This window comes from Myotis myotis, unplaced genomic scaffold, assembly GCF_014108235.1.
Source record: "Myotis myotis isolate mMyoMyo1 unplaced genomic scaffold, mMyoMyo1.p scaffold_m19_p_42, whole genome shotgun sequence".
In the NCBI taxonomy this organism is placed as follows: Eukaryota; Metazoa; Chordata; class Mammalia; order Chiroptera; family Vespertilionidae; genus Myotis; species Myotis myotis.
Window position 1 is genome coordinate 866,531 of NW_023416349.1, and position 26,053 is coordinate 892,583.

At 58.1% G+C, this 26,053-nt stretch overlaps 1 protein-coding gene and 1 pseudogene across 1 annotated transcript; both read right to left on the minus strand.

Moving 5' to 3' along the window:
- Positions 1 to 4,012: 4,012 nt before the first annotated feature.
- On the minus strand, positions 4,013 to 25,991 carry LOC118655163 (annotated as a pseudogene).
- On the minus strand, positions 23,758 to 26,053 carry LOC118655171 (class I histocompatibility antigen, Gogo-C*0203 alpha chain-like). Its single transcript, XM_036306690.1, has 4 exons — positions 25,907 to 26,053; positions 25,506 to 25,790; positions 25,041 to 25,316; positions 23,758 to 24,216 (listed from the first exon to the last, which is right to left on the minus strand). The coding sequence occupies exons 1-4, from the start codon at positions 25,977 to 25,979 to the stop codon at positions 23,924 to 23,926; spliced, it is 927 nt and encodes a 308-aa protein (XP_036162583.1). The 5' UTR covers positions 25,980 to 26,053; the 3' UTR covers positions 23,758 to 23,923.

The window sequence follows — 26,053 nt, forward strand, 5'->3', positions numbered from 1 at the left end:
TCTCTTCACCTTCTTTCTCCAGTCCTCCCTCTTCCTTCCCCTCTGAGATCTGTCAGCCTGTTACATGTATCCATGCCTCTGTTTGTATTTTGTCATTTTATTCAGTTCATTAGAGTCCACATATGTGACATCATATGGGATTGTGTTTCTCTGCCTGGCTTATTTCATTTAGCATAATTCTCTCCAGGTCCATCCATGCTGATTCAAAGGGTGAGGGGTTCTCTTAGCAAATTTCAAGTCTACAATACGTATTGTCGAGTCCCCTATAGTCCTCATTACTTAGGCCTTTTCCATGTCTTGGCAATTGTAAATAATGCTGCAATGAACATGAGGGTGTAGATAGCTCTTCAAGATATAATTTAAGTTTTTCAAGTATAGAAGTGGACTTGCTGGGTCATATGGTAGTTCTATTTTTAACGTTTCAAGGAACTTCCGAACTGTGTTCCATAGTGGCTACACCAACTTGCACTCCCACCAACAGTGCACAAGGGTTGCCTTTTCTCCACAGCCTCACCAGCACTTGTTGTTTGGATATTTATTGAGGATAGCCCTCTGACAGGTGTGAGGTGATGACTTGCTGTGGTTTTTACTTTATTTGCATTGTCTTCATGATCAGGGATGTTGAGTAACAGTATTTTGGTTATCAGGGGGGAGGGGGTGGGGATTGTAAAGGGTAAAAGTTGTGAAATATATGGTTTTGGAAGATGATCTGACTTTGGGTGGTGGGTACACAATGCAACATACAGCTCATGGATCATAGAAATGTACACTTGAAACCCATATGATCTTATTAACCAACTAGAGGCCCAGTGCACGGGATTCATGCACTGGTGGGGGTGTAGCCTGTGGGGATCAGCCTGCAATGGGAGCACCACTCATCCTGGTCAGCTGATCAGCTGTGGACCCGCCAGCTGAGCTGCACTCCCATTGTGGTAGCACACTGACCACCAGGGGAAAAGTTCCTGCGTTCAGCGTCTGCCCCCTGGTGGTCAGTGTGCGTCATAGTGACTGGTTGACTGGTTGTTCCACCATTTGGTTGCTGGGCTTTTATTATATAGGATGTCACTCCAATAAATTTAACTTTTAAACAATGAATGAAAGAAATGAACCTTGTTTCAAGTGTTATAGGTTGTCAGTACTTACCTGCTAATTGGGACGTTTACATACAGAGAGGGCACAAGGAAATGAATGTGCCTCCCAACCCCCGTCCTTGCTTCAAAGAAATTGAATCAAATGCTATGATCATGGCGCTGGAGTAAGTGCTCCTCTATTCTCTAATCATGTAAACGTACATAGTTTTTATTTTTTATTTTTCAATTACAGTTCAAGAGTATATGGGTTTCTGGCGTACATCAGAGTTGTTAGACATTTGTATAATTCACCAAGTGATCCCCCTGAAAAGTCTGGTCCCCCCTGGCAGCATCCATAGTTATTAACGATCTGATTGACTATTTCCCCTATGCATGTAATCATATTTTAATTAAAAAACTATGACCCTCCATGTCATAATCAATAAATTATTGATGGTATCATTTGTGGTGACCACGTAATGCTACATGCATGGGAAGTATTGATTATTGAGTTCCACAGTGTCAGTGGCTAGTATTAATTTAAACTCTTCTTCCAATGGAATTCTGGCCTTGTAATCCAATGCGTAATGGAGGCCACTCTGTCTACTCCCAGAATAAGAGTTTTTAGTCTATAAGATAGTCTCCTTTTCCCTCGGAGTCCACATCGAAGACTCCCAAGAATGCCTGAAGAATGACATATGGGGATAAGGGTCCTTGAGGCCACAAAGCCGAACTAGAGCACGGAGGATTAACAGAGTTCTCCCTCGATATTTTCTCAGGCTCGACATAAAGGATATGAATGCAGAAACCATGATGTTGTTCACGACTGTAACAAACAAAAACACCCACCTGCATGTCACGGACCAATCTTGGGCGAAGAAGGAAGGCAGAGAAGTCAGTTGTAATCTGGGGGACGTAAGTCTTTCTCGGTCCGTCCTGCGGCTGCCTGACCTGCCTTGGCATTTAGTCTCTTCAGACTCGAGAAGAAATCAGCCACTGTTCTGAGGACCTGCCTCCGTCCTGCCCTCCCTACAATGTGTTGGGCAAGAATTCCGGGCGCGGCTGGGAAAACGAGTTACGGTTTCTTGTCAATATTTGTTTGGGGACTTGATGGAGTCAACCACTTTCTCTATAAAACTCCTACACTGTGCACATGAGTGAGAAACGCATTCTGTGAAGTAATAAAAAGTCACAATGCATCGGGAAAATGTTCCCTTCCTTCTATCCAGGGGCTGAGTGGAGTCTCTCATTGAATTGGAGGCCTGTGGTCCCTTCACTCCTGTCCAGGGAGAGCTGCCAACAGGTACCCCTCGGCGTCCCTTGAGAAGAAACACTTAGGTGCCATTCCCACCTTTGTGTTTCTACATCAACTGCTTCATCCTGATTTCCTTACCCTCCAATGGAACTGCTTCCCTTATCTCACCCGTCTCTGCTCAGGAATGTACAGGTGTCCCATGGGGCACAGAGTGACTCGCCCTAAATTCCAAGATATGTGAGATCCATGTAACCTCATTAAATCCTCTCCTTTTATTATTTCTTTCAAAGGGGAAGTGGGAGAGTTGGCATCTTGAATAACTTTCCCAGCTGTGACAGCCCATGTGTGGCACCACATTGGGAAGCATTGGGGGACACAGTAGGAGTGCCCAACCAGTGAAAGGGAGCCGTCATGTAAGTTGGGTAGTTTGAGGTACACAAGGGCTGAAAATCTCTTTCTGGAGAACAAGTACATTCTCACCAACATGGGTAGGGGTTGTCTTTTTACACACTTTTGCCAACAGGCGTCTCTCCGTTTGGTCCATCTGTCCTTCTGAGCCTTTCACTCTCTCCCTCGTCCCATGTGTGATCTCCTGTCATCCGGTCGGTGACGCTCAGCCTCTGACTCCCCCTGACACCCCATCCTGCTCTCCGTCTCCAGGTGCAGGGAGTGCGGCCAATGCATTTTCCACCAGGTTTGGAATAACTTACTTTCCCACCAGGAACATATGAGAGAGAACGAGTCCACATTCTTGTGAACAATTGGTTTTGTCTGACTCTGTCATTCTCAATGCTGGGAGGTGTGCAGCAATATCACATTATGGCTGAATTTCAGTTTCTCCTCTGACTCAAACTGTTGGGCAATTTTCCTAACTGTATGGACCATGTAACCATCCTCAATAGGACGATGGACTGGACATGGTTCATGAGTGAGTGGGCCTCTGGCAATGTGCCAGCATCTTCAATTATTGGGACACTGTTGTTATGAATGGATCTGAGAAGGTGTCTGGTCTTTGCCCCTGGCTCCTGGCACTGAGCTCCTAAAACCCTGGGCATCTCCTGAGTGACAAGTGTCTCTGGGACGCTGATGAGATGGCTCTTGGCTGAGGGCCCTGGAGGCTTCAGGGTGGGGGCTGGTCCCCAGAAAGACCAAGCTGATCAGAGGGTTGGAATCTTCAGGCCCTAGAAGGAGGCAAGAGCAGGAGGAGCCTGAAAATGCATCTCTCCACACCACAGTCCTGTGTGCAGGGACCCCTGGGCCAGCGGGACAATGACGGCAAAAATGAGCCCTGATACTGTCAGACAGGGACACCCAGAGAATGAGACCAAAACTCCTACACAAACACAGTAACAGGCATCACATCCACCAAAGCAAAGAAACAACAAACACCCAGAAGAGAGGTTCTGAGGGCCAGACCCAGACCTGAGCCTCGGATGACGAGGGGCCTGGAGATGTGATTCATTCGAACAAGTGACAAGGCCCGTGTGTCCCTGTGAGCGCAGGTCCTGGTGGGACAAGGAACACTGAGGGACAAGGTCAGAGGAGCAGAGAGGTGACCGGCCGAGGAGTGACCACGTCAAACCCACGATGCACTGAGCACCACCTGGGCACAGGCACCGACCACACTCCGTCCTCACAGCCTCTCCCCCCCCCTGCAAAGAGCACAAAATACACAGGAATCTGCAGAACCCTTGGTGCTTCCATTTATTTCCTCTGAGAAAATAATTAATTAAAGGATCTCCTTTAATTACCCGTCACCAGTCACGGCAAGAATTAAAACACGATGTCAATCCACAGTCTCATTTCAATACAAAGCAGGAAGTTGCAGCTCAGAGCAGCAGGGAGTAACGGCAGGGATGGGGAGGACCCTACCTGCCTCTGCTGACAGGAAAGCATGGGGAGCAGGGCGGGGCCAGCCCCCCATCAGAGGTTCTTGAGTCAGGAAGTGGGAGCGTGAACACATCTTCCATCACTCAGTCCCCACAAGGCAGCTGCCTCACGCTGTGGAGGACAAGCATCATGAACACATTCAGGTCAGTGGCTGTAACTGGTGACATTCTCAAAGCCCACTTCATGCTCACAGTGTCCCACAGACTCCCCACCACCCAGTCCTCCCCTCTGCCCACCCCTCCCCACGGCAGGGTCTCCCCTTTAGAAGCCGAGAGAGACACATCAGAGCCCTGGGCGCTGTCACTGCCTGGGGGGGACACACCAGGACGGGGTCAGAGCCCCAGGGCAGGAGACTAAGGAGGAACTATGGGGGGAAGGGAGGTCCCAAATGGGCTTCCATCTGCACTGTCATAGGGTCTCAGGGGTAACCCCTCCATACTCACTGGCAGCCTGAGCGTAGCTCCCTCCTTTCCCACCTGCGGGAAGAAAATATCCCCTGAGAGACCAGGGAGGAGGCAGGGCCATGAGATCCTAAAGGAAGCCCAGGTCCTGGGTCCCAGAGAAATTTCCAGAGCCCTGTGTATAGACCCAGGGCAGGACCAGGAAACCTGAGGGAAGTGCATGTGTGGGGACTGGACCCACCGCCCTCCTGGAGGTCTGTGCTCAGCAGGGACCTGCCCTCTGACCTGGGGCTGCTGGGAACGGGGTCCCCACCACCAGCATCATCAGGTGATAAGTGGGTCCCTCATTTTCCCACGGGCCTCACTACAGAGTAAGTGTGAGCACAGAGCCCCACACTGGCCATCACACGTGTGGGGATGGTGCTTCCCATGAATGGGGCGGGACACACGTCTACCTGGGCTTGAACCCCCAGTGGGACAGACACTCAGACCCCACCCCTGCCCACCTGAGCGCCTCCTTCCCCACATCACAGCTCCAGCCACAGCTCCCAGCAGAACCAGGCCCCCAGCGATGCCCATGATGAGGAAGATGAAGGTCTTAGAAGGCAGCTCTGGGGGGAGAAGAGAAGGGAGGGTGAGGGCCCTGACCCCAGGCCTCAACCCCAACCCCACTGAGGTCCCCAAGGGCCCCTACTGCCCTGAGAAGAGGCTCTGTGCCCACGGCCCCTCCTCACCCCATCTCAGGGTCAGGGGCTCGGGCAGCCCCTCGTGCTGCACATGGCACGTGTATCTCTGCTCCTCTCCAGGGGGCACCCCCACGGCTGCCCACTTCTGGAAGGTGCCGTCCCCCGCAGGCCTGGTCTCCACCAGCTCCATGTCCTGGGTCTGGTCCTCCCCGTCACGCTGCCAGGTCAGGCTGATGTCCGCAGGGTAGAAGCCCAGCGCCCAGCACCTCAGGCGGACCTCACAGTCAGAGACGGGGTGGTGGGTCACGTGTGCCTTTGGAGGGTCTGAGGGGAGGGGAGAAAACGCGGGAACTGTGCATCCGCCATGGGACACTCCAGCAGCGCCCATGTGACCATCCTGAGAATGGACAGCACACCTGGGTGGGGAGGGAGCACACAGCCCACACACCAGCCTGGACAGAGGCACCTGGAAGGACCTCCTAGTCTTTAGAAAGTTCTAGAATCAGAGACACATCCCAGGGCAGGAGGCAGGTCTCTGGGGGAGAAAAGGGATTTGTGGTCCTGACCTGGATGGAGGCCACGACACTCAGAAAAGCTGGGGTGAGGCCTCAGACACAGTGGGTGTGGGCAGCGCACAAGGCCTGAGAGAGAAGGTCCCCGTGGGTCCCAGAGCCCCTGCAGGGCCATGGGAACCGCTCGAGTTATTTCAGGGGGTCTCCCTGCACCCCAGGAGAGCCTGCACCCCTAACTGTCCCCGAGAGGAGGGGGTCCCTCTCGTAGCTGACCTGACATCCAGGGGGGCTCCCTCCCTGACCCCAAGGAGGGGTGTCTGACACTGACCCCCTGTCCTGTCTCCTTGTAGCAGCCCCAGCCCAGGGAGAGGGGGCGGCCCCAGGGCCCCTGGTACCTGCGCGCTGCAGGGTCTCCTTCCCTTTTTCCAGGTAAATGAGTAGTGACTCCACACACAGGCCCTCCAGGTAGCTCCTTACACGCTCTGCCACTCTCGCCGCCTCCCACTTGCGCTTGGTGATCTGAGCCGCCATGTCGGCCGCGGTCCAGGAGGTCAGGTCCTCGTTCAGGGCGATGTAGTCGGCGCCATCGTAGGCGTACTGTACCCGCGGCGGAGGCGTCCGTGGGTCCCACGTCGCAGCCATACATGACCTGGAAGGTGTGAGACCCTGACCCCGCCCCGCGGTCAGCCCCGCTCCGTCCGCCCCGCGGGGACTGAATCTAAAACTAAGTGCCATCGGGTCCAAGTCCCCGCGGGCTCCCCCCGGGTGGCGGCTGGGCGGGTCCCGCCGCCTCCGGGTGACGCTCGGACCCGGACCCTCGGGATGACCCCGGCCCGTCCGTGGGGAGGGGGGTGGTGACGGGCCCGGCGCGCGGCTCACCGTCCTCGCTCTGGTTGTAGTAGCCGCGCAGGTTGTGCAGTCCATCTCGGAAAATCTGGGCGGCTGCCTTGTAGAGCTGCGTCTGCTCCAGTTCCAAAACCCCGGGTACACCTGCTCCACCCACGGCTGCTGCATCCACGGCGCCCGCGGCTCCGCCCTCGGACTCGCCGCGTCGCTGTCGAACCGCACGAACTGCGTGTCGTCCACGTAGCCGACGGCGAGGAAGCGGGGCTCCCCGCGGCCGGGCCGGGACACGATGGTGTAGAAAAACCTCAGGGAGTGGGGGCCTGGGGGGCGGACGGAGGGCAGGGCCGGGGCTGGACACGCGCCTTCCGGGTCCCGCGCCCCCGCCGGGTCCCCTCGCTCCTCCCGCACAGCCGCCCCCTCCGACCCCGCACTCACCGGCCCAGCTGGGGGTCAGGACCAGCGCCCCCAAGAGCAGCAGGAGGAGGGTGGGGGGCCTCAGGACCCGCGCGGATCTTTGGGTCGGGGGGACCATCTGAGTCAGGCGCTTTCGCGGAGGAATTACAACCGGGAGCCGCGGGGACGCTGATTGGCTGCCCTAGAAACCGCTCAGCCAATGGGAGTGAGAAATGGGGCCGCGTCACGAGTCTCCAGGACGGAGGCGCCAACACAGGTTGGGAGAGAAGTGAAACGAGGGCGCTGGGGAGCCCCCAAGACGGAGCTGCCCCCCCAGACTCTGTCCCCTGCGGAGACCTGAGCTCAGGCCTGGGCCCTGGGACTCGGTCCTGACCCTCCTCCCGCGCGGGGCGCCGTCACCCTGTCCCCGAGGCCTGGCCCGGGCGCTGTGCTGTTCAGGGACTTTCCAAGGTTTTGGTGTCACCATCTCTGTGCGGCCTCACACAGGCAGGCGCCCAGATAACCTTGTGTGTGTGGTGACGTCATCATAGTGACCCTCACGGGGTCACACAGGGTGAAACAGTTGTTAATCCATGTCGCATGCCCACTGCCTGTGAGATGCTAACAGAAGTCATGTTTTTAAAAAAATATATTTCATATTGATTTCAGAGAAGAAGGGAGAGGGAGAGAGATAGAAACATCAATGATGAGAAATAATCGTTGATCGGCTGCCTCCTACATGCCCCACCCTGGGGATGGAGCCCACAACCCAGGCATGTGCTCTGACAAAAAGTTGAACTGTGACCTCCTGGTTCATAGGTCAATGTTCCACCACCGGCCCGCTGGCTGGGGAATATTGAATATTTCCTGTTCTGTTCTGTCACAGTCCCCAGGGCTGTCTTGCTGGGTGACTCTGGTCCTCATGGAGGTGATGTAAAGTGACGCCCTGTGTCTCTACGTCCTAAAGGTCTTCCCGTGCTGATGCATTTAATGACGTCATCAAAGCTCACAGGTGTTGCTGTTCCCACAGAGCCCCCTAGAAAAGTGTGTCAGCGCTGGGGAGCGGTCTAGCTCCCGTGGTGGGACACACCTTGTTCCAAATTCTGGTTTTCTCTTGGGGGCTGACATTTTATCAAGACAACAGGACTGTCCGTTGTCACCTGCCAGGTGATATTTCCTGAAGGAGAAGCTCATGTTCATGTTTCAATTGGATGTGAATTTTCCAACTCACCAAATCTCAGCAATCCCAGTGTCTGTGTCATTCATTCTTTTACCTCAACATGGGCGGGGCCGGGTGTGGATCAGTGACTGAGCATTGACCTGTGAACCAGGAGGTCAGGGTTCCATTCCCTGTGAGGGCACCAGCTGGGATGCAGGCTCGATCCCCAGTGAGGGGCGTGCAGGAGGCAGCCTATCCATGAATCTCTCCCTTCATGGATGTTTCTGCCTTTGTCTCCCTCTCAGTTCCTCTGTGAAAGCAATTTTATTAAAAAAGCAAACATGGTGCAGGGCAGCACCCGGGTGTCCCTGGACGCGGGGGCCGGGGCAGCCAGGGTGGTGCTGGGAAGCTGTGCAGAGCCGGGAGCCCTGGCCTGGAGCCTCCGCCTTGGGGACCGATTCTAGGATTGGCAGGAGATGGATGAGTACAATGGGGTGACCCCTCCCCTGCAATTGTTATGGCTCATAGAGGGTCTCGGGCCTGGTGGCAAGTAGATCTCAAACATTTCATCTGACCTGTTGGCCTGGAGCCCAGACCAGCCCTGGCTGGAAGACCCATCCGCATAGGAGACCAGCTGGTCCTGGAGAAAGACTATGATGAGACCTCCATCCCCAGTGAGCAAGCAATCCTTGAATTTGCCAGAGAGACAGGTATTGATCCCATCCAGGAGCCGGAACGGATGTGACCAGTCCCGCCACGATGAGCTGCAGAGCAAAGGGTCCCAAGGCTCCGAGCGGGAATCCCCTTCACTCTGTACGGGGAGCGGCTTGGGAGCCCCCGGCACAGCCAGGCCCCTGCTGGGCAGCCCGCGCGGCGGGGACACGGGAGCCCCCGGAGCGCTCTGCACGCAGCCCCCTCCCCCCCGAGTCCCTGCACAGGGATCTCCAGAGCTGTGGCTCTCCCAGAGCAGCTCCCAGAGGCCGCCCGAAGGCCACGGAGGAGGCGGTGGCTCAGGAACTGGAGCAGGAGCAGAGGCGGCGCCTGGAATGAAGCGGGAGAAGGTGCAGCAGCTGCGGCAGAGGCTGCGGCAGGAGGAGGGGAAGGCGCTTCAGCTTCCACAGCGGACAGAGGCGCCTCGGAGGCCCCTGCAGGAGCAGCTGCGAAGGCCACTGCGGAGGAGGGACTCAGAGAGAGGAGGAGAGCCCGGCTCCGGGCCCAGGTCCAGCCCAGCGCAGGGGCAGATGCGGACCGAGTCAGGGCCGAGCACCCGGCTTCCCTGCAGAGGCTGAGAGAGGAGCTGGCGGCCCTGCAGGAGGCCGAGAGGGCCCGCTTGGAGCAGCGCAGGCAGCGCAGGCTGGAGGGGCTCCGGGGAGAGATGGAGGCTTCGGAGAGGAGCGAGCAGGCGGGCCTGAATGCGAGAAGGAGAAGGCCCGGCAGCAGCGGGGGGAGCAGCTGGAAGGGGAGGGAAAGAGGCGGCGGCAGCGGGGGGAGCAGCTGGAAGGGGAGGAAAGAGGCGGCGGCAGCGGGGGGAGCAGCTGGAAGGGGAGGAAAGAGGCGGCAGCGGGGGGAGCAGCTGGAAGGGGAGGAAAGAGGCGGCGGCAGCGGGGGGAGCAGCTGGAAGGGGAGGGAAAGAGGCGGCGGCAGCCGGGGGGGGGCAGCTGGAAGGGGAGGGAAAGAGGCGGCGGCAGCAGCGGGGGGGGGCAGCTGGAAGGGGAGGGAAAGAGGCGGCGGCAGCAGCGGGGGGGGGGAGCAGCTGGAAGGGGAGGGAAAGAGGCGGCGGCAGCAGCGGGGGGGGGGGGAGCAGCTGGAAGGGGAGGGAAAGAGGCGGCGGCAGCAGCGGGGGGGGGGGGAGCAGCTGGAAGGGGAGGGAAAGAGGCGGCGGCAGCAGCGGGGGGGGGGGGGAGCAGCTGGAAGGGGAGGGAAAGAGGCGGCGGCAGCAGCGGGGGGGGGGGAGCAGCTGGAAGGGGAGGGAAAGAGGCGGCGGCAGCCGGGGGGGGGGGGGGGGAGCAGCTGGAAGGGGAGGGAAAGAGGCGGCGGCAGCGGGGGGAGCAGCTGGAAGGGGGGGGAAAGAGGCGGCGGCGGCAGCGGGGGGAGCAGCTGGAAGGGGGGGGGAGGGAAAGCGGCGGCAGCAGCGCTGGAGACAGAGCACAGGGCTGAGCTGGCGGCTCCTGTCCCCCCTGGAGGCCAAGCACAGAGAGGCGGCCTCCGGCCTCCAGGAGGAGGGTGAGGAAGCTCAGCAGAGAGAGGAGGCCCAGCGGCGGGAGAGCCTGGGGTGGGCGGAGCGGGGAGCTCGCAGCTGCTGGAGGGCGAGCAGGAGCTCAGTGGCCTCCTGAGAGAGAAGCGCCGGAAGGTGGACCGGGAACACGAGGGGAGGATGGACAAGATGGAGGAGGAGCACCGGCCAGCCGTGGCGGAGGCCAGAGAGCAGCTTGAAGCCGAGGAGAGGACACAGCGGGCCACGTTGCTGGGCACCTGACTGGGGAGCTGGAGGCCGCGAGGCAGGAGCGGGCCAGGCAGCTGGAGGGCCTGGGGCTCCGGCACCGGGAGCAGGAAAGGAAACGCCAAGATTTAGCGGTGGAGCTGGAAACCAGAGCCAAAGAGGTCAAGGCCAGGTTGGCTCAGCTGGACGTTCGGGAAGCCACAGCCACCCATCCGCACCCAGAAGAGGCACAGCAGGAGCCCACGCACCGGCTCCAGTCAAACGGGCAGCTCCGAGGGAGTCTGGGCGACTGCGGGCCCGCAAGCCGGAGCTGGAAGCCCAGGTGGACCCGCTGCCGGCCCAGGCCCAGGCCCGGGGGCTGCAGAAACGCATCAGCGACCTGGAGGCCGAAGCTCAAGGAAGCAGGAGGCGCTGAAAGGGCTGGCAGTCCAGGCAAGCAGTGCTTCCCCCTGTTGTGAGCCGGACCTCCATGTCGAGGACCTGAAGACACCACCAAGCATACCAAAGAGGCACCCCTTCTGTCTCCCAGAGCCCGGAGGTCGCCAACTCATCCTCGGACAGCTTCCGGCACGACCTCTCTGCCGCGGGGGTGGCTCTCCGCAGAGCCAAGGCCTTCCTGGTGTGGCATTCGCGCTCGTGTGCAGGCGCAGGCGGCAGGCAGCCCTGAAAGCCGCCCAGCAGCACTGGGGCCATGAGCTGCCGCCATGGACCTGCTGGGCACCAAGGCCCTGGGCGACGACCTGCGCCAGGGCTTGGAGGAGGCAGCCAGGCACCGGGGGAGATGCAGTCTGCCATGCGGAGAGGCCGCGGCCTGCTGCAGAGGAAGGAGGGGAAGCGGAGCGAGCTGGAGGCCTCTCTGCAGGACGAGGCTCTAGATGAGATGAGGACACTCTGAGAGGGCCCCCCACCAAGAAAGTGGTGACCTTTGACCTCAGCGACACGGAAGACACTAACAGTGGAAGCTCAGAGTCCTGAGCCCTGCCTCATGGCAGCGGGGCCAGCCCCGCCTTCCCCGACAAGATCCAGTTTGAGGTCAGCACCCAGGCCATCGGGACCCTCTGCGCCCTGGGGCGGCCGCTGCCTCCTGCTGCCCAGGCCCGGCCCGCAGGGGGCGCTGCGCGGGCTCTGCCACCATCTCCGCTGCTGCTGCTGGGATCCGGGTGTTGTGGGCTGTGTCCCGGGTTCATTCTCAGCGCTTCTGCTCCGTGTCCCCCTCCCCCGCCCCCTCGGGGAGGAGCCCCTGCACTGGCTGCGAGGCCGAGGCCCGGGACCCGCCCCCCAAACGCGGACAGGACGCGGGCCAGGCGGGGCCAGGCTTCCTGGGCCCTGAGCTGCAGCGGGGCGCCCACGGGGTCCCCGAGTCCTCAGGCCCCGGAGGCCACAGAAGCAGCCTGAGGTCGTGGTTCCCTCTGCCGGGGCCTCCCCAGTGGCGCGCGGCTCCCTCAGCCCCCCACGCAGCACCGAGGCCCCACGCTCCTTGGCGCCCCCCACCCCCCGCTCGCGGGTCTGCAGGGTCCTCAGGGCCGCCTGGGACTCGCCTGTGGCCGGGCCCGCTGGGCCCACAGCCGCCCACGGTCTGTAGCAGCTCAGCTGCAGGTGGGACTTGGCCTTGAGTTCCAAGTGCGGCCGGGAGGCAGTGTGGATGGGTCTCCTGAGCCTCCTCTCCAGCTGCCACGGGCGGCCCAGGGCGCGGGCACCTGTGGCTCCTGGGGCACAGCTCCTCCCTGTCGGGGTGCGTTCGCCCCCAGGACCCGCCTCCCCCAACCCCTCCCCGCAGGGCTGCGCGGCTCCGGGCTGTGCCTGTGCGGGTCTCCCGCAGCTCGTCCAGCTTCCCCAGAGCAGAGCGGCCCGTCTGCCCAGCCCGCAGTTCAGGCTCCGTCTGTGGATGGCCCGCGGCCCGGGTTCCCAACCGTGGCGCCCGCGGCCCAGCCTGGCTCCCCCCCCCCCCCAAAGGCCTCGCCCTGAGGACGGTCCCAGAGGAGGGCGGACCTCAGACCTGCTGAGCCCTGAGAGCAGCAGCGGGGGCAGCGCTGTCCCCCTTCAGGCCCCAGAGCGGGACCAGCGGCCCAGGAGCCGGGCCTGGTGCTGGGCGGCTCCTCCTGGGCCCCGACCCGCGGGGGCCCCTCCCAGGAGGGAGGTGCGGGCGCCTCCGCGGGGTGAACGCGGCTCCGGGTCCCCAGCTCTGGCTGCGGGCAGCGCAGGAAACTCCACTTCCCTTTGGGGTTCCGGTCCCCACACCTGGTTGCTTCTCCCCCAGGGAGTCTGCGGGGGGAGGAGGGGGAGCTGGGGCCCCGTTGCTCTGACACCCGTGGAGGTGGGGCCTCTGACCCCTCCCCCATCGGCCTCCTGCAGCTCCCGCCTGCGGGCACCTTAGTGTGAGGAGCCCGGGAGCTGAGTGGGAAGCGTCCGCCCGGAGCTCCTGGGCCTTTAAAGCTTCACCGGAGTCGCGGGCCTGTGGCGAGTTCCCTGTGCAGAGCGCCCCCCGCGGGAGGGACGCGGCTCCTGCAGCCACACCTTCGGGCGCCCACAGGGGGCAGCAAAGGGCATGTTCACCCCAAAGGCCACGCCTCCCAGGGCCCAACCTCAAGGCTCTAAAGTGGGGGTGTGGTTTGTTTTCTCTGTAATGTGTGTGTGGTCCCCATAATTGAAATGCATTCTCCCTGAGTGTGAGCCTCAGGGCACTGACCCCACAGGCACCCATTTCGCAGGATCCTGCGCGTTCTGGGCTGTGTGTGCGGCCATGGCCTCTCCCTCTGTGATCAGGACAGTTGATCAGTGCGGCTCCTTTTCTCACTGAAAACTGTGCTCAGCAGGAGGGAGCCCCTCCCTCTCTCTCAGAAAGAGGGGGCTCCCCCGGGAGCCAGAGCTGGTGGCCTTGCTGAGGGGCCGGGGCGGGTTCCCACGGGGACAGGGCAGAGGGGGAGGGAGGGAAGCAGGGGCGTCCCCAGCCGCGGCCCCTCCAACAGGCCTCCAGCTGTGAGACTGAGAGGAGGGCGGCCCCCAGGCGCGTGGCGACTTGGGGAGGAGGTGACTCTGTTGGGGGAGAAGCCCCTTCCCCTCCACACGGAGCGGCTCCTGCTCTGAGCCACCGCCCGCGTCTCTGGGACTCGCCATCGCCCAGCGCAGCCCGTCCCCTGCGCGTCCATGGAGACAGCACAGCGCACGCCGCTCCCAGCACCCGCCGCCTCTGGGGACACAGCGCCCGGGACGCGAGGGGCCCCGCGGGGCACAGGGCGACCCAGGAAGCCTCCCCGGAGGGGGCAGCGGGCAGGACACGCCCAGGACTCAGACCCACAGAGCTGCTGGGAGCCGCGCAGCCTCCTTTCCGGGTCCCCGGCCGCCCAACTGTCCCTCCTGGGACCCGCCCGTCCCTCCACCCGCGTCCGGGACGCGTCCACCGTCCTTCCTCGGCTCCTCGGTCACGGCCTTTCGGGGCCCCGGAGCGCGAAGCCCCCAGACCCGGCGCCCAGCGAGCAGCGGGGGCGGCCGCGGGGACCCGGCTGGAGCCCTTCTGGGGACGCGGCCCGGAAGTCGCAGGGAGAGCTGGGCCTGCGCCCGCCCCGCCTGAGGCTGAGGTTGGGCCGGTGCCCCCCGCACCCCGGTGAGCGCCCCGACGCCAGCGTTACCGCTCCTGCCCCTCGGCCGGAGCCCTCCCGACGCCGGGGCGGCCTCTGGTAGAGACAAGCCTGAGTCGGTGTTGGGGTCAAGGTGGGAGTTGGGGGCGGGGCTGAGGGGACGCCAGGGACTCCGGGGCGGCGGCGGGGACCCTGGTCCCGCTGCCCCTTCCTGGCCCCCGGCCCGCAGACGCTCACACGGCAGGCCCCCCCCCCCCCGGCGTCTGAGCGGACGGTCCTCGGGGTTGGCGGCGGCCCCGCGGGGAGGATGGGCGGCGAGGAAGCGAGCGCTATGGCCGCAGCCCGCCCTGCTCTGTCCTGTCTTTATTGGCGCTGAAGGTGTGATCACCTCCCCACAGGCACCTGAGGGACACTCACATGAGATGGTCCACACACACACACACACACACACACACATGCACACACACTCTATACACACATACAAACATACACGCACACACACACATACACACGCACACACCCTCATCCAGTGATTTACCTCTTTTCCTTAGAGAGCGCACAGGGAGGAGGAGCGGGAGAGGGAGAGAGGCCCCAGGAAGGAGAGTCCCAGGGACGGGTGCCTCCCACGGGAGGGCTCTGGGCCCGCCGCCCAGGACTCTGTGGCCTGAGGGCTGCGCTCTAGTCGCTGGGCGGCCCGGCCAGGGCAGCAGCCTCTGTGTCATGGGACCATCCCCCAGGCTCTCTGACCATCAGCCTGTCAGCCACGACCCCGGGTGGGGGGTCAGATGGTGGGGTGCCACCCCTCCCCCCACAGTGCGCAGGCTCCCAGACAGGCTCCCCCAGGAGCAGGTCCCCCCCCCATCAGGGGCAGGAGGCCAGCGGGAGAGGGGTCTCTCTCCCTCAGTCTCTCCCTCCTGCCCTCTCTCTAAAGAGTCGCCCCTCCCTTCCCGCTCAGCTCAGTGCCTGCCCCTCAGAGCCTGGCTGTGGGCACAGGGCAGCCCTGGGCACCCTCCTGGCTCAGCCCTCACCTCCTCAGGCTGCACATGCCCTCAGAGTGCCCCCCTCACCTCCTGCTGTCAGTGCGCCTCTTCCTCCCCTTTGCAGCCATTAGTTAAATATTTTAATTAAAATGTCCTCCATTTCTTCCCTCACTTCCCCTCACTGTGCAGGTTTTTGGGTTTTGTTTTTCCAAAGATGAATCCACACTGTCCCCTCCCACTTGTTCTTCTGTGATGGGTCCTCCCACCCCTCCCACAGGTGGGCCTCCCTCCCCTGGGACCTGTGACCAGCTCTGGGGACCAGAACAGGACGGAGGGGACAGAGCCTCACTTCTGCAGTTCGGACATGAAGGGCCTGTGGGTCTGACATAAGGGGCTGTGGGTCTGACATGAGGGGCCTGTGGGTCTGACATGAGGGCCTGTGGGTGTGACATGAGGGGCCTGTGGGTGTGACATGAGGGGCCTGTGGGTGTGACATGAGGGCCTGTGGGTCTGACATGAGCGGTCTGTGAGTCTGACTTGTTCCCTTGGCCCTGGCCGCCTGGAGCCAGGGGCCCAGCTGGGAGCAGCATTCGCCTCACGGCCCAGGGACCTCCCAGCCAGGAATCAGCACCAGCTGCAGCCCCTTAAGGGACTCTCTGTTCTGGTCTGGCTGACCTCCAATGACCCCACCCCAGCCCGTGTCACTAGGAGCAGAAGAGGGGCCGCTGAACACAGTCAGCCCGCAGAACAGGAGGAGTCAAGGCTGTGACTGTGGGATTGTGGTTTCCGGCCACAGATGCCGGGAGCACAGCCCATGTGAGTCACTGCTGTGCGCGTTCCCATCATTCCCTGTCCTTCCTGTCGCACTGTGAGCATCAGGAGAGCTGGGGTTTGTTTTGTTTGTTTTTTTTAAAAATGTTTTTATTAATTATTAGAGAGAGTAAGGGGGAGAGAGAGAGATGGAAACATGGATTGGCTGACTCCTGCAAGCCCCCTACTGGAGTTGGATCCAGAAACCCCTGCATGAACCTCACAGGGCATCAAACTGGGGACCTCCTGGTCGTGGGTCCATGCCCAGCCCCAGAGCAACCCCCGCCCAGCAGTGGGCTAGACCATTGAGGTGTCAGGGCCCTTGATGTTCGCACAACGTCAAAGGCACAGAAGCACCTATTTCTCAGAGGGTCCCCATCCTTAGGCGGCGCAGGGATGACTGTGAATGGATGGAATGCATCAGAGCAGCGCGCTGTGCCCCTGAGCCTTCCGGTGCTCCCTGTCAGTTACACCTGAAGCCCTTCTAGAAGCTCCTGCGGACTCCCTGTGCCACACTGGGTTCCCGCGGAGCCTCCCGGTGCTCCCTGTCAGTTACACCTGAAGCCCTTCTAGAAGCTCCTGCGGACTCCCTGTGCCACACTGGGCTCCCGCGGAGGAGCCCTGAGCAGCGTCGCTGTGATATCACAGCAACTGCCATCCACAGGTTAGATCGTCAATAGTCACACCCAGCAGCACAGGGTCCCAGGCGCTCCACGACCCTTAAAATCGGCAGCAAGGGACACAGAGCAAGGAGGCAGGAAGCAGGACATGGCAGGTCTGCGTCAGCCACGTGAGCGTCCCCTGAGGCAGGGACACAGAGAGCAGAAATGAAGGACAGCACGTGGCAGTGGTAACTGGGGCCACCGGCCTCGGGGTGCTGTGGGGGCCTCTGGTCTCAGGGGAACTCACATGGGGGCCTTGCAGGGGAGAACGTGCCGCAGGCCAGGGGGTGACTCTGTGCAGGGATGCACCGTGGAGACACTGGCTTGGGCCAGGTGGACAGTGAGCATTGCAGCAGAGATGGACCCCAAGATGGCAAAGCTCATGTTGCACCCCGAGTGGGAGCAGAACCCTGTGTCTACATTTCAGTGACGAACTAGAAACCCAGGGGGCACCTCTATCCCTGGCACCTTCCACACTGTCTCACAGGGTGTATCCATCTCATCAGCCAAATTAGAGGGTCAGCCGTGTAAAAACATGCAGGTGTGAGAAGCAACTCGCTGAAAACCAAGCTCCTACCTTGATTTTCTCTGTAACACGACAGAATCTCACAGAAATAGGAATGGACTAAACATACAGAAAATGGGTAAAACAACCCTTCATTCTCCAATGTGTTTATCTTCCTCTAGAAAATAACATCTCCACTCACGCAGGAGTGATGTGACCCAAGTCCAACATCAGACATGTGCCCATGGAAGGCGGGTATTGCTCATATCCACCCTGAGGTAAAATTTACATAAAATCTTCAATATTCCTTAAAAAAGAGAGACTTCTTTCAACAGCTGCACTGCTCAAAGGGAAAACGTATTTCCTGAATAATTTCCATGTAACTTTATTAACCTCCTTAGATTAGGAACTGACTTTAACATCTCACAGGGCAGCATTCATTTCACATTGATTGTTGGGGATTTAATATGATAAATGGTATTGATGAAATGATGACCGAATAAGGATCATGATTGATGATGTCTACATATTTATCATCTCAACTGTGATTTCACGAACCCAGGAGTTCCAGGGCCCCTCAGGAGCAGCAGGGAGGGGCTGACAGGGGAGAGCAGGGCCCTAGAAGGAGGCAGGAGCAGGAGGAGCCTGAACACCCATCTCTCCACACCGCGGGGTCCTGTGTGCAGGGAGCCCTGGGCCTGGGGGACAATGACAGGGAACATGTACCCTGTGCTGTCAGATGGGGACACCCAGACAGTGAGACCATAACTCACACATGAAAACAGTAACAGGCATAATATCTACAAAATCCAAGAAACAACAAACACCCAGGAGATGAGAGCCGAGGGCGGGACCCAGGACTGAGCCCAGGCTGATCTGCCCCAGGAAGGCCTCGCTGTCCAGGGTCCTGGAGATGCGCTGCATTAGGACACAGGACAAGGCCTGGGGGAGGCCTGAATCCCTGTGACCACAGGTCCTGGTGGGACAGGGTTCCACTGAGGGACAAGGTCAGAGGAGCAGAGAGGTGACCCGGCCAAGGAGTGACCACATCAAAGCCCAGGATGCACTGAGCGCTGACCATGCACAGGCCCCGGACTCACTCTGTGCTCACAGCCCCTCCTGTCCCACCTGAGACAGGCTCAGCACTGCAAACACCTGGCTTCTGGAAAGTTCTCAGTGCTTCCATCCATTTCCTCTCAAACTTTAGGATCTTCTCCTTTAATTAACCCATCAACGCTCCATGGCAAGCAATGAACAAAGTCACATCAGAGTCTCATTTCAATGTGGGAGAAAGATATTGTAGGTCAGAGCACCAGGGAGTAAGGAGAGTGATGGGGAGGGCCCAGCCCACCTTTGCTGGATTTTTCAAGCTGCGTCCCCTCCACCAGGCCTCCAGCTGTGAGACTGAGAGGAGGGCAGCTCCCAGGCGCGTGGCGACCTGGTGAGGAGGTGACTCTGTTTGTGAGAGGAACCCCTTCCCCCTCCACATGGAGAGGCTCCTGCTCTGAGTCACCTGACCGTGTCTCTGGGACTTGCCATCGCTAGCGCAGGCCTGTCCCCTGTGTCCATGGAGACAGCACAGCGCACAGAGCTCCCAGAAACCGCCGCCTCTGGGGACACAGCGCCCAGGACGTGAGGGGCCCCACGGGGCACAGGGCGACCCAAGAAGCCTTCCCGGAGGGGGCGGCGGGAAGGACCAGCCCAGGACTCAGACCCACAGAGCTGCTGGAAGACACGCAGCCTCCTTTGTGGGTCCCTGGCCACCTGACTACACACCGGTCCCTCCAACCGTGTCCGGGACACAGTCTGCAGTCCTTCCTAGGCCCCTGGACCACGGTCTGCCAGGGTGGCCCTGGCAGGGATGAGTCTGAGTCGGGGTCAGGGTCTAGGGTATTAGTTGAGGGTGGGGCTGAGGCAACCGCAGGGGCTCCTGGGTTGGGGTATCATGGACATTGTGTCCACACATCTACACACTTCTGACAGTATCTCGCATGCTATTCATACTTGCCTTGTTTTTCTTTGGTTTATGTTGGTTTCATATTCTTTCCCCTAAAGATTTATCGAGGAGAAATCAAGATGGTGGCATAGGTAAACACCGGAAATTGCTGCCTCTGACAACAATTTCAAAAATACAACTACAAGACAAAACGGACATCATCCAGAACTACAGGAAGGCTGGCTGAGTGGAAATTCTACAACTAGAAGGAAAGAGAAAAGCACACTGAGACTCAGAGGAGCTGCAGAAGTAAAGTGCAGAGGTACGGAGGCTCGAGCATGCGTGGAAAGGGGCTGGCACCTGAGTATGCGGCTGTCTTTTTGAATCAGGAAGGAGTCACAAGCTCCCAACTGCTCTGAACTCCAATTCTGGGAAGTGTCTGGGGACCCAGGACTCATAGGGGGAGAAACTGGACTGTCTGGCAGCAGGCAGAACTTGGAACTTGAGGGCGGCTTTCCCTCAGAGGTGCTTGCAGCAATTACCGGGACACTGAGATGCGGGGCCCCTTAGGGGAGGGCTGAGGATCAGCTGCTTGCTCCACCCTGTTGATTCCAAGACCCCGCCCCACCCAGGCTGAGGCAGAAGCTTTTGCATATGAATGCCCTGGCCCTTTGCAATCTGAAAATTACCTAACAAACTGCAGCTGGGCCAGACAGACCCAGAACTTCCAAGAGAAGGCCCAAAGCCCCACAGCAGCTTGCATTGCTTCACAGCTGGGCCTCAACTGGGCACCTCCAACCCCCCCCAAAATGAAGGCGAATCTGCAGATCTCTTTGTAGCCCCTGCTGGGTAGCCTCAGGAAGAGGCTAAATTAACACCTCCTTAGATCCAAGAGCCAGTGTACCCAGGGGTGAGAGTGGGACCATCCAGATTACAACTCCTCAGATCCATAAGGAACACACTCGGGGGCAGACTCAGTGAGCACCAAAGCCCCATTGAAGCAAGTCTTGCCCCAGAAGGGTGTCTCCAGGACAGAAGTTCTCCCACTGCAGACACAGCTGATTCTCACCACCAATTGGCCTGGAGGTCAATTCCTCCCATTGATACCTACAACAATCAAGGCTTAACTACAACAAGACTGTGCACAAAGCCCACAGGGGGGTGCACCAAGAGTGTCCACCTCAGGTAATTGGGGAGGCTGAGCCACTGGGTCCTATAGGACACCTAGCACACAAAGCCACTCTACCAACACAGGGAAGCATAAAAAATGTGGAGACAAAGAAAGAGGTCACAAATGACAGAAATGGAGGAAAGCAAATGACTGGATATAAAGTTCAAAACCACGGTTATAAGGTTTTTCAAGAATTTTCTGGAAACCGCCAATAAATTTAGTGAGACCCTGGAGGATATGAAAAAAGACCAACTAGAAATTAAGCATACACTGACCGAAATAAAGAATATAATATACAGAGATCCAACAGCAGACAAGAGGATCCCAAGAATCAAGTCAAAGATTTGAAATACGAAGAAACAAAAAATACCCAACCAGAAAAGCAAAAAGAAAACAGAATCCAAAAATATGAAGATAGTGTAAGGAGCCTCTGGGACAACTTCAAGTGTACCAACATCCGAATTATAGGGGTGCCAGAAGAAGAGAGAGGGCAAAATATTAAAAACCTATTTGAAGAAATAATGACAGAAAACTTCCCCTACCTGGTGAAAGAAATAGACTTACAAGTCCAGGAAGCGCATAGAACCCCAAACAAAAGGAATCCAAAGAGGACCACACCAAGACACATCATAATTAAAATGCCAAGAGCAAAAGACAAAGAGAGAATCTTAAAAGCAACAAGAGAAAAAAGGTCAGTTACCTACAAGGGAGTACCCATATGACTGTCAGCTGATTTCTCAACAGAAACTATGCAGGCCAGAAGAGAGTGGCAAGAAATATTCAAAGTGATGAATAGCAAGAACCTACAACCAAGATTACTTTATCCAGCAAAGCTATCATTCAGAAGTGAAGGTCAGATAAGGAGCTTCACTGATAATAAAAAGCTAAAGGAGTTCATCACCACCAAACCAGTATTATATGAAATGCTGAAAGGTATTCTTTAAGAAGAGGAAGAAGAAAAAGGTAAAGATAAAAATTATGAACAGCAAATACATATCTATCAACAAGTGTATCTAAAAACCAAGTGAATAAAAAATCTGTTGAACAGAGTAAACTGGTGAACATAATAGAATCAGGGGCATGGAAAGGGAGTGGACTGACAATTCTTGGGGGGAAAGGGGTGTGGGGGTGCAGGAAGAGATTGGACAAAAATCGTACACCTATGGATGAGGACAGTGGGAGGGGTAAGGGCAGAGGGTGGGGGGGAACTGGGTGGAGGAGAGCTATGGGGAGAAAAAAAGAGGAACACCTGTAATAATCTGAACAATAAAGATTTAATTAAAAAAAGATTCATCAGGGTGTCATGGACATAGAACATGGTGTAATGACTTGATATATGAATATATTGTGAGTTGATGACCATGATATGAGTAGTTACATATCCATCCCATCACTTAGTCACCACTGGTGTGGGTGTGAGAACTTTTAAGATCTACTCTTAGCAATTTTTTTTACTTCATTATTCTTATTGACACTATTACAGATGTCCCCATTTTCCCTATCTTTACCCACCTCCTTCCAGCCTCCAGCCCCCATCCCCTCTGGCCATCACCATACTGTTGTCTATGACCATGGGCTATGATGCATATACAGTGGGGCCTTGACTTACAAGTGTCCAGACTAATGAGTTTTTCAAGATAGGAGCCGTCTCTCGGCAGATTTTTTGCTTTGAGTTGCGAGCTAAAATTCAGGTTACGAGCTAGCAAGCTTCAGATACCCCACCACTAGTTGGCGCAGCGGATGTCACAGTGATTTGACATATGAGTACTTTGAGTTATGAGCTCCGTCACAGAACGAATTAAACTCGTAAGTCAAGGCCCCACTGTATATCCTTTGGCTAATCTCTTCACCTTCTTTCTCCAGTCCCCCCTCTTCCTTCCCCTCTGAGATTTGTCAGTCTGTTCCATGTATCCATACCTCTGTTTGTATTTTGTCAGTTTATTCAGTTCATTTCTCTGCCTGGCTTATTTCATTTAGCATAATACTCTCCAGGTCCATCCATGCTGATTCAAAGGGTGAGGGCTTCTCTTAGCAAATTTCAAGTCTACAATACGTATGGTTGCGTCTACTATAGTTCTCATTACTTAGGCTGTTTCCATGTCTTGGCCATCCTATATAATAAAAAGCTAATATGCAAATCAACCAAACAGCTGAACAACTGGTCGCTATGACAGGCACTGACCACCAGGGGGCAGACACTCAATGCAGGGGCTGCCCCCTGGTGATCAGTGCACTCCCACAGGGGGAGTGCTGCTCAGCCAGAAGCCAGGCTCACAGCTGGCGAGCACAGTGGCAGTGGCAGTAGCCTCTCCCCACTCCCCAGCAGCGTTAAGGATGTCGGACTGATGGCTTAGGCCTGGTTGGATCAGGCCTAAGCCATCAGTTGGATATGCCCTAAGAGCTTCCAGACTGTGAAAGAGCGCAGGGCTGAGGGATCTCCCCAACACCCGAGTGCACGAATTTTGTGCACCAGGCCCCTAGTTGTAAATAATGCTGCAATGAAGGTGAGGTTGTAGATAGCTCTTCAAGATATAATTTAATTTCTTTCAAGTATAGAAGTGGACTTGCTGGGTCATATGGTAGTTCTATGTTTAAGGTTTCAAGGAACTTCCAAACTGTGTTCCATAGTGGCTACACCAACGTGCATTCCCACCAACAGTGCGCAGGGGTTGTCTTTTCTCCACATCGTGACCAGCACTTGTAGTTTGGGTATTTATTGATGATACCCATTCTGACAGGTGTGAGGTGATGTCTTGTTGTGGTTTTTACTTTATTTGCATTGTCTTCATGCATGATCAGTGATGTTGAGCAATAGGGTTTTGGTTACCAGAGGGAAGGGGGTGGGGATTGTAAAGGATAAAAGTGGTGAAATATATGGTTTTGGAAGATGATCTGACTTTGGGTGGTGGGTACACAATGCAACATACAGCTCATGGATCATAGAAATGTACACTTGAAACCCATGTGATCTTAGTAACCAACTAGAGGCCCAGTGCACGGGATTCATGCACTGGTGGGGGTGTGGCGTCTGGGGATCATCCTGCTATGGGAGCACCACTCATCCTGGTCAGCTGATCAGCTGTGGACCCGCCAGCTGAGCTGTGCTCCCATTGTGGTAGCACACTGACCATCAGGAGAAAAGTTCCTGCGTTCAGCGTCTGCCCCCTGGTGGTCAGTGTGTATCATAGTGACTGGTTGACCAGTTGTTCCACCATTTGGTTGCTGGGCTTTTATTATATAGGATGTCACTCCAATAAATTTAACTTTTAAACAATGAATGAAAGAAATGAACCTTGTTTCAAGTGTTATAGGTTGTCAGTACTTACCTGCTAATTGGGACATTTACATACAGAGAAGGCACAAGGAAATGAATGTGCCTCCCAACCCCCCTCCTTGCTTCAAAGAAATTGAATCAAATGGTATGACCATGGTGCTGGATTAGGTGCTCCTCCATTCTCTAATCATGTAAACGTACATAGTTTTTATTTTTATTTTTCAATTACAGTTCAAGATTATATAGGTTTCCGGCGTACATCATAGCGGTTAGAAGATGAAGATGAAGGGGAGAAGGGAAGGCAGGGTGAGGGCCCTGACCCCTAGGGCCCCTGCTGCCCTGAGAAGAGGCTCTGTGCTCACGGCCCCTCCTCAGCCCATCTCAGGGTCAGGGGCTCGGGCAGCCCCTCGTGCTGCACATGGCACGTGTATCTCTGCTCCTCTCCAGGGGGCACCCCCACGGCAGCCCACTTCTGGAAGGTCCCGTCTCCTGCAGGCCTGGTCTCCACCAGCTCCATGTCCTGGGTCTGGTCCTCCCCGTCACGCTGCCAGGTCAGGCTGATGTCCGCAGGGTAGAAGCCCAGCGCCCAGCACCTCAGGGTGACCTCACGGGCAGAGACGGGGTGGTGGGTCACGTGTGCCTTTGGAGGGTCTGAGGGGAGGGGAGAAAATGCAGGAACTTTGCATCCGCCATGGGACACTCCAGCAGCGCCCATGTGACCATCCTGAGAGTGGACAGCCACCTGGGGTGGGGGAGGGAGCACACAGCACACACACCAGCCTGGACAGAGGCACCTGGAAGGACCTCCTAGTCTTTAGAACAGCCGTGAGCAAACTACGGCCCGCGGGCCGGATCTGGCCCGTTCGGCTGTTCTATCCGCCCGCGGAGCCGAAAGAGCGGAGGGTTCTCTTGCTCTCCCCTCCGCTCCTTCACCAGCAGCAGCGTTAACATGTATTAGTTCACACAAACACTCCATCCATGCTTTTGTTCCGGCCCTCCGGTCCAGTTTAAGAACCCATTGTGGCCCTGAGTCAAAAAGTTTGCCCACTCCGGCTTTAGAAATTTCTAGAATCAGAGAGACACAGCTCAGGGCTGGAGGCAATTCTCTGAGGGAGAAAAGGGATTTGTGGTCCTGACTTGGTTGGAGGCCACGTGACTCAGAAAAGCTGGGGGGAGGCCTCAGACACAGTGGGTGTGGGCAGCGCACAAGGACTGAGAGAGAAGGTCCCGGTGGGTCCCAGAGCCCCTGCAGGGCCCATGGGAACCGCAGATGGGCTATTTCAGGGGTGTCTCCCTGCACCCAAGGAGAGACTGCACCCCTAACTGTCCCTGAGATGAGGGGGGGTCCCTCTGGTACCTGAGGAGACATCCATGGGGGTTCCCTCCCTGATCCAAGGAGGGGTGTCTGACACTGACCCCCTGTCCTGTCTCCTTGTAGGAGCCCCAGCCCCTGGAAAGGGGGCGGCCCCAGGTACCTGTGCGCTGCAGAGTCTCGTTCCCTTTGTCCAGGTACATGAGCAGCGACTCCACACACAGGCCCTCCAGGTAGAACCTGAAACGCTCTGCCTCACCGGCCACCTCCCACTTGCGCTTGGTGATCTGAGCCGCCATGTCGGCCGCGGTCCAGGAGGTCAGGTCCTCATTCAGGGCGAGGTAGTCGACGCCGTCGTAGGCGAATTGTCTGTACCCGCGGAGGAGGCGCCCGTCGGGTCCCAGGTCGCAGCCATACATGCTCTGGACCGTGTGAGACCCTGACCCCGCCCCGCCGTCAGCCCCGCCCCGCCCGCCCCACGCGGACTGAACTTAAAACTGACAGTGAAATCGGGTCAAAGTCCCCGCGAGCTCCTCGCGGGTGGGGGTTGGGCGGGTCCCCGACCCTCGGGGCGACCCCGGCCCGTCGGTGGGGAGGGGGGTCGTGACGGGCCCGGCGCGCGGCTCACCGTCCTCGCTCCGGTTGTAGTAGGTGCGCAGGGTCTGCAGTCCCACTCGGTAAATACGTGCGGTTTCCTTGCTGATCTGCGTCTCCCGGTCCCAATACCCCGGGTCCTCCCGCTCCACCCACGGCTGCTGCATCCACGGCGCCCGCGGCTCCTCCCTCGGATTCGGGGCGTCGCTGTCGAACCGCACGAACTGCGTGTCGTCCACGTAGCCGACGGAGAGGAAGCGGGGCTCCCCGCGGCCGGGCCGGGACACGCTGGTGCTGAAATACCTCAGGGAGTGGGGGCCTGGGGGGCGGACGGGGGGCAGGGCCGGGGCTGGACACGCGCCTTCCCGGCCCCGCGCCCCCGCCGGGTCCCCTCGCTGCTCCCCGCCCCGCCGCCCCCTCCGACCCCGCACTCACGGGCCCAGCTGGGGGGCAGGACCAGCGCCCCCGAGAGCAGCAGGAGGAGGGTGGGGGGGCTCAGGACCCGCATCCTCGGCGTCGGGGGGACCAACTGAGTCCCGGCGCTTTCGCGGAGGAGTTATAACCGGGAACCGCGGGGACGCT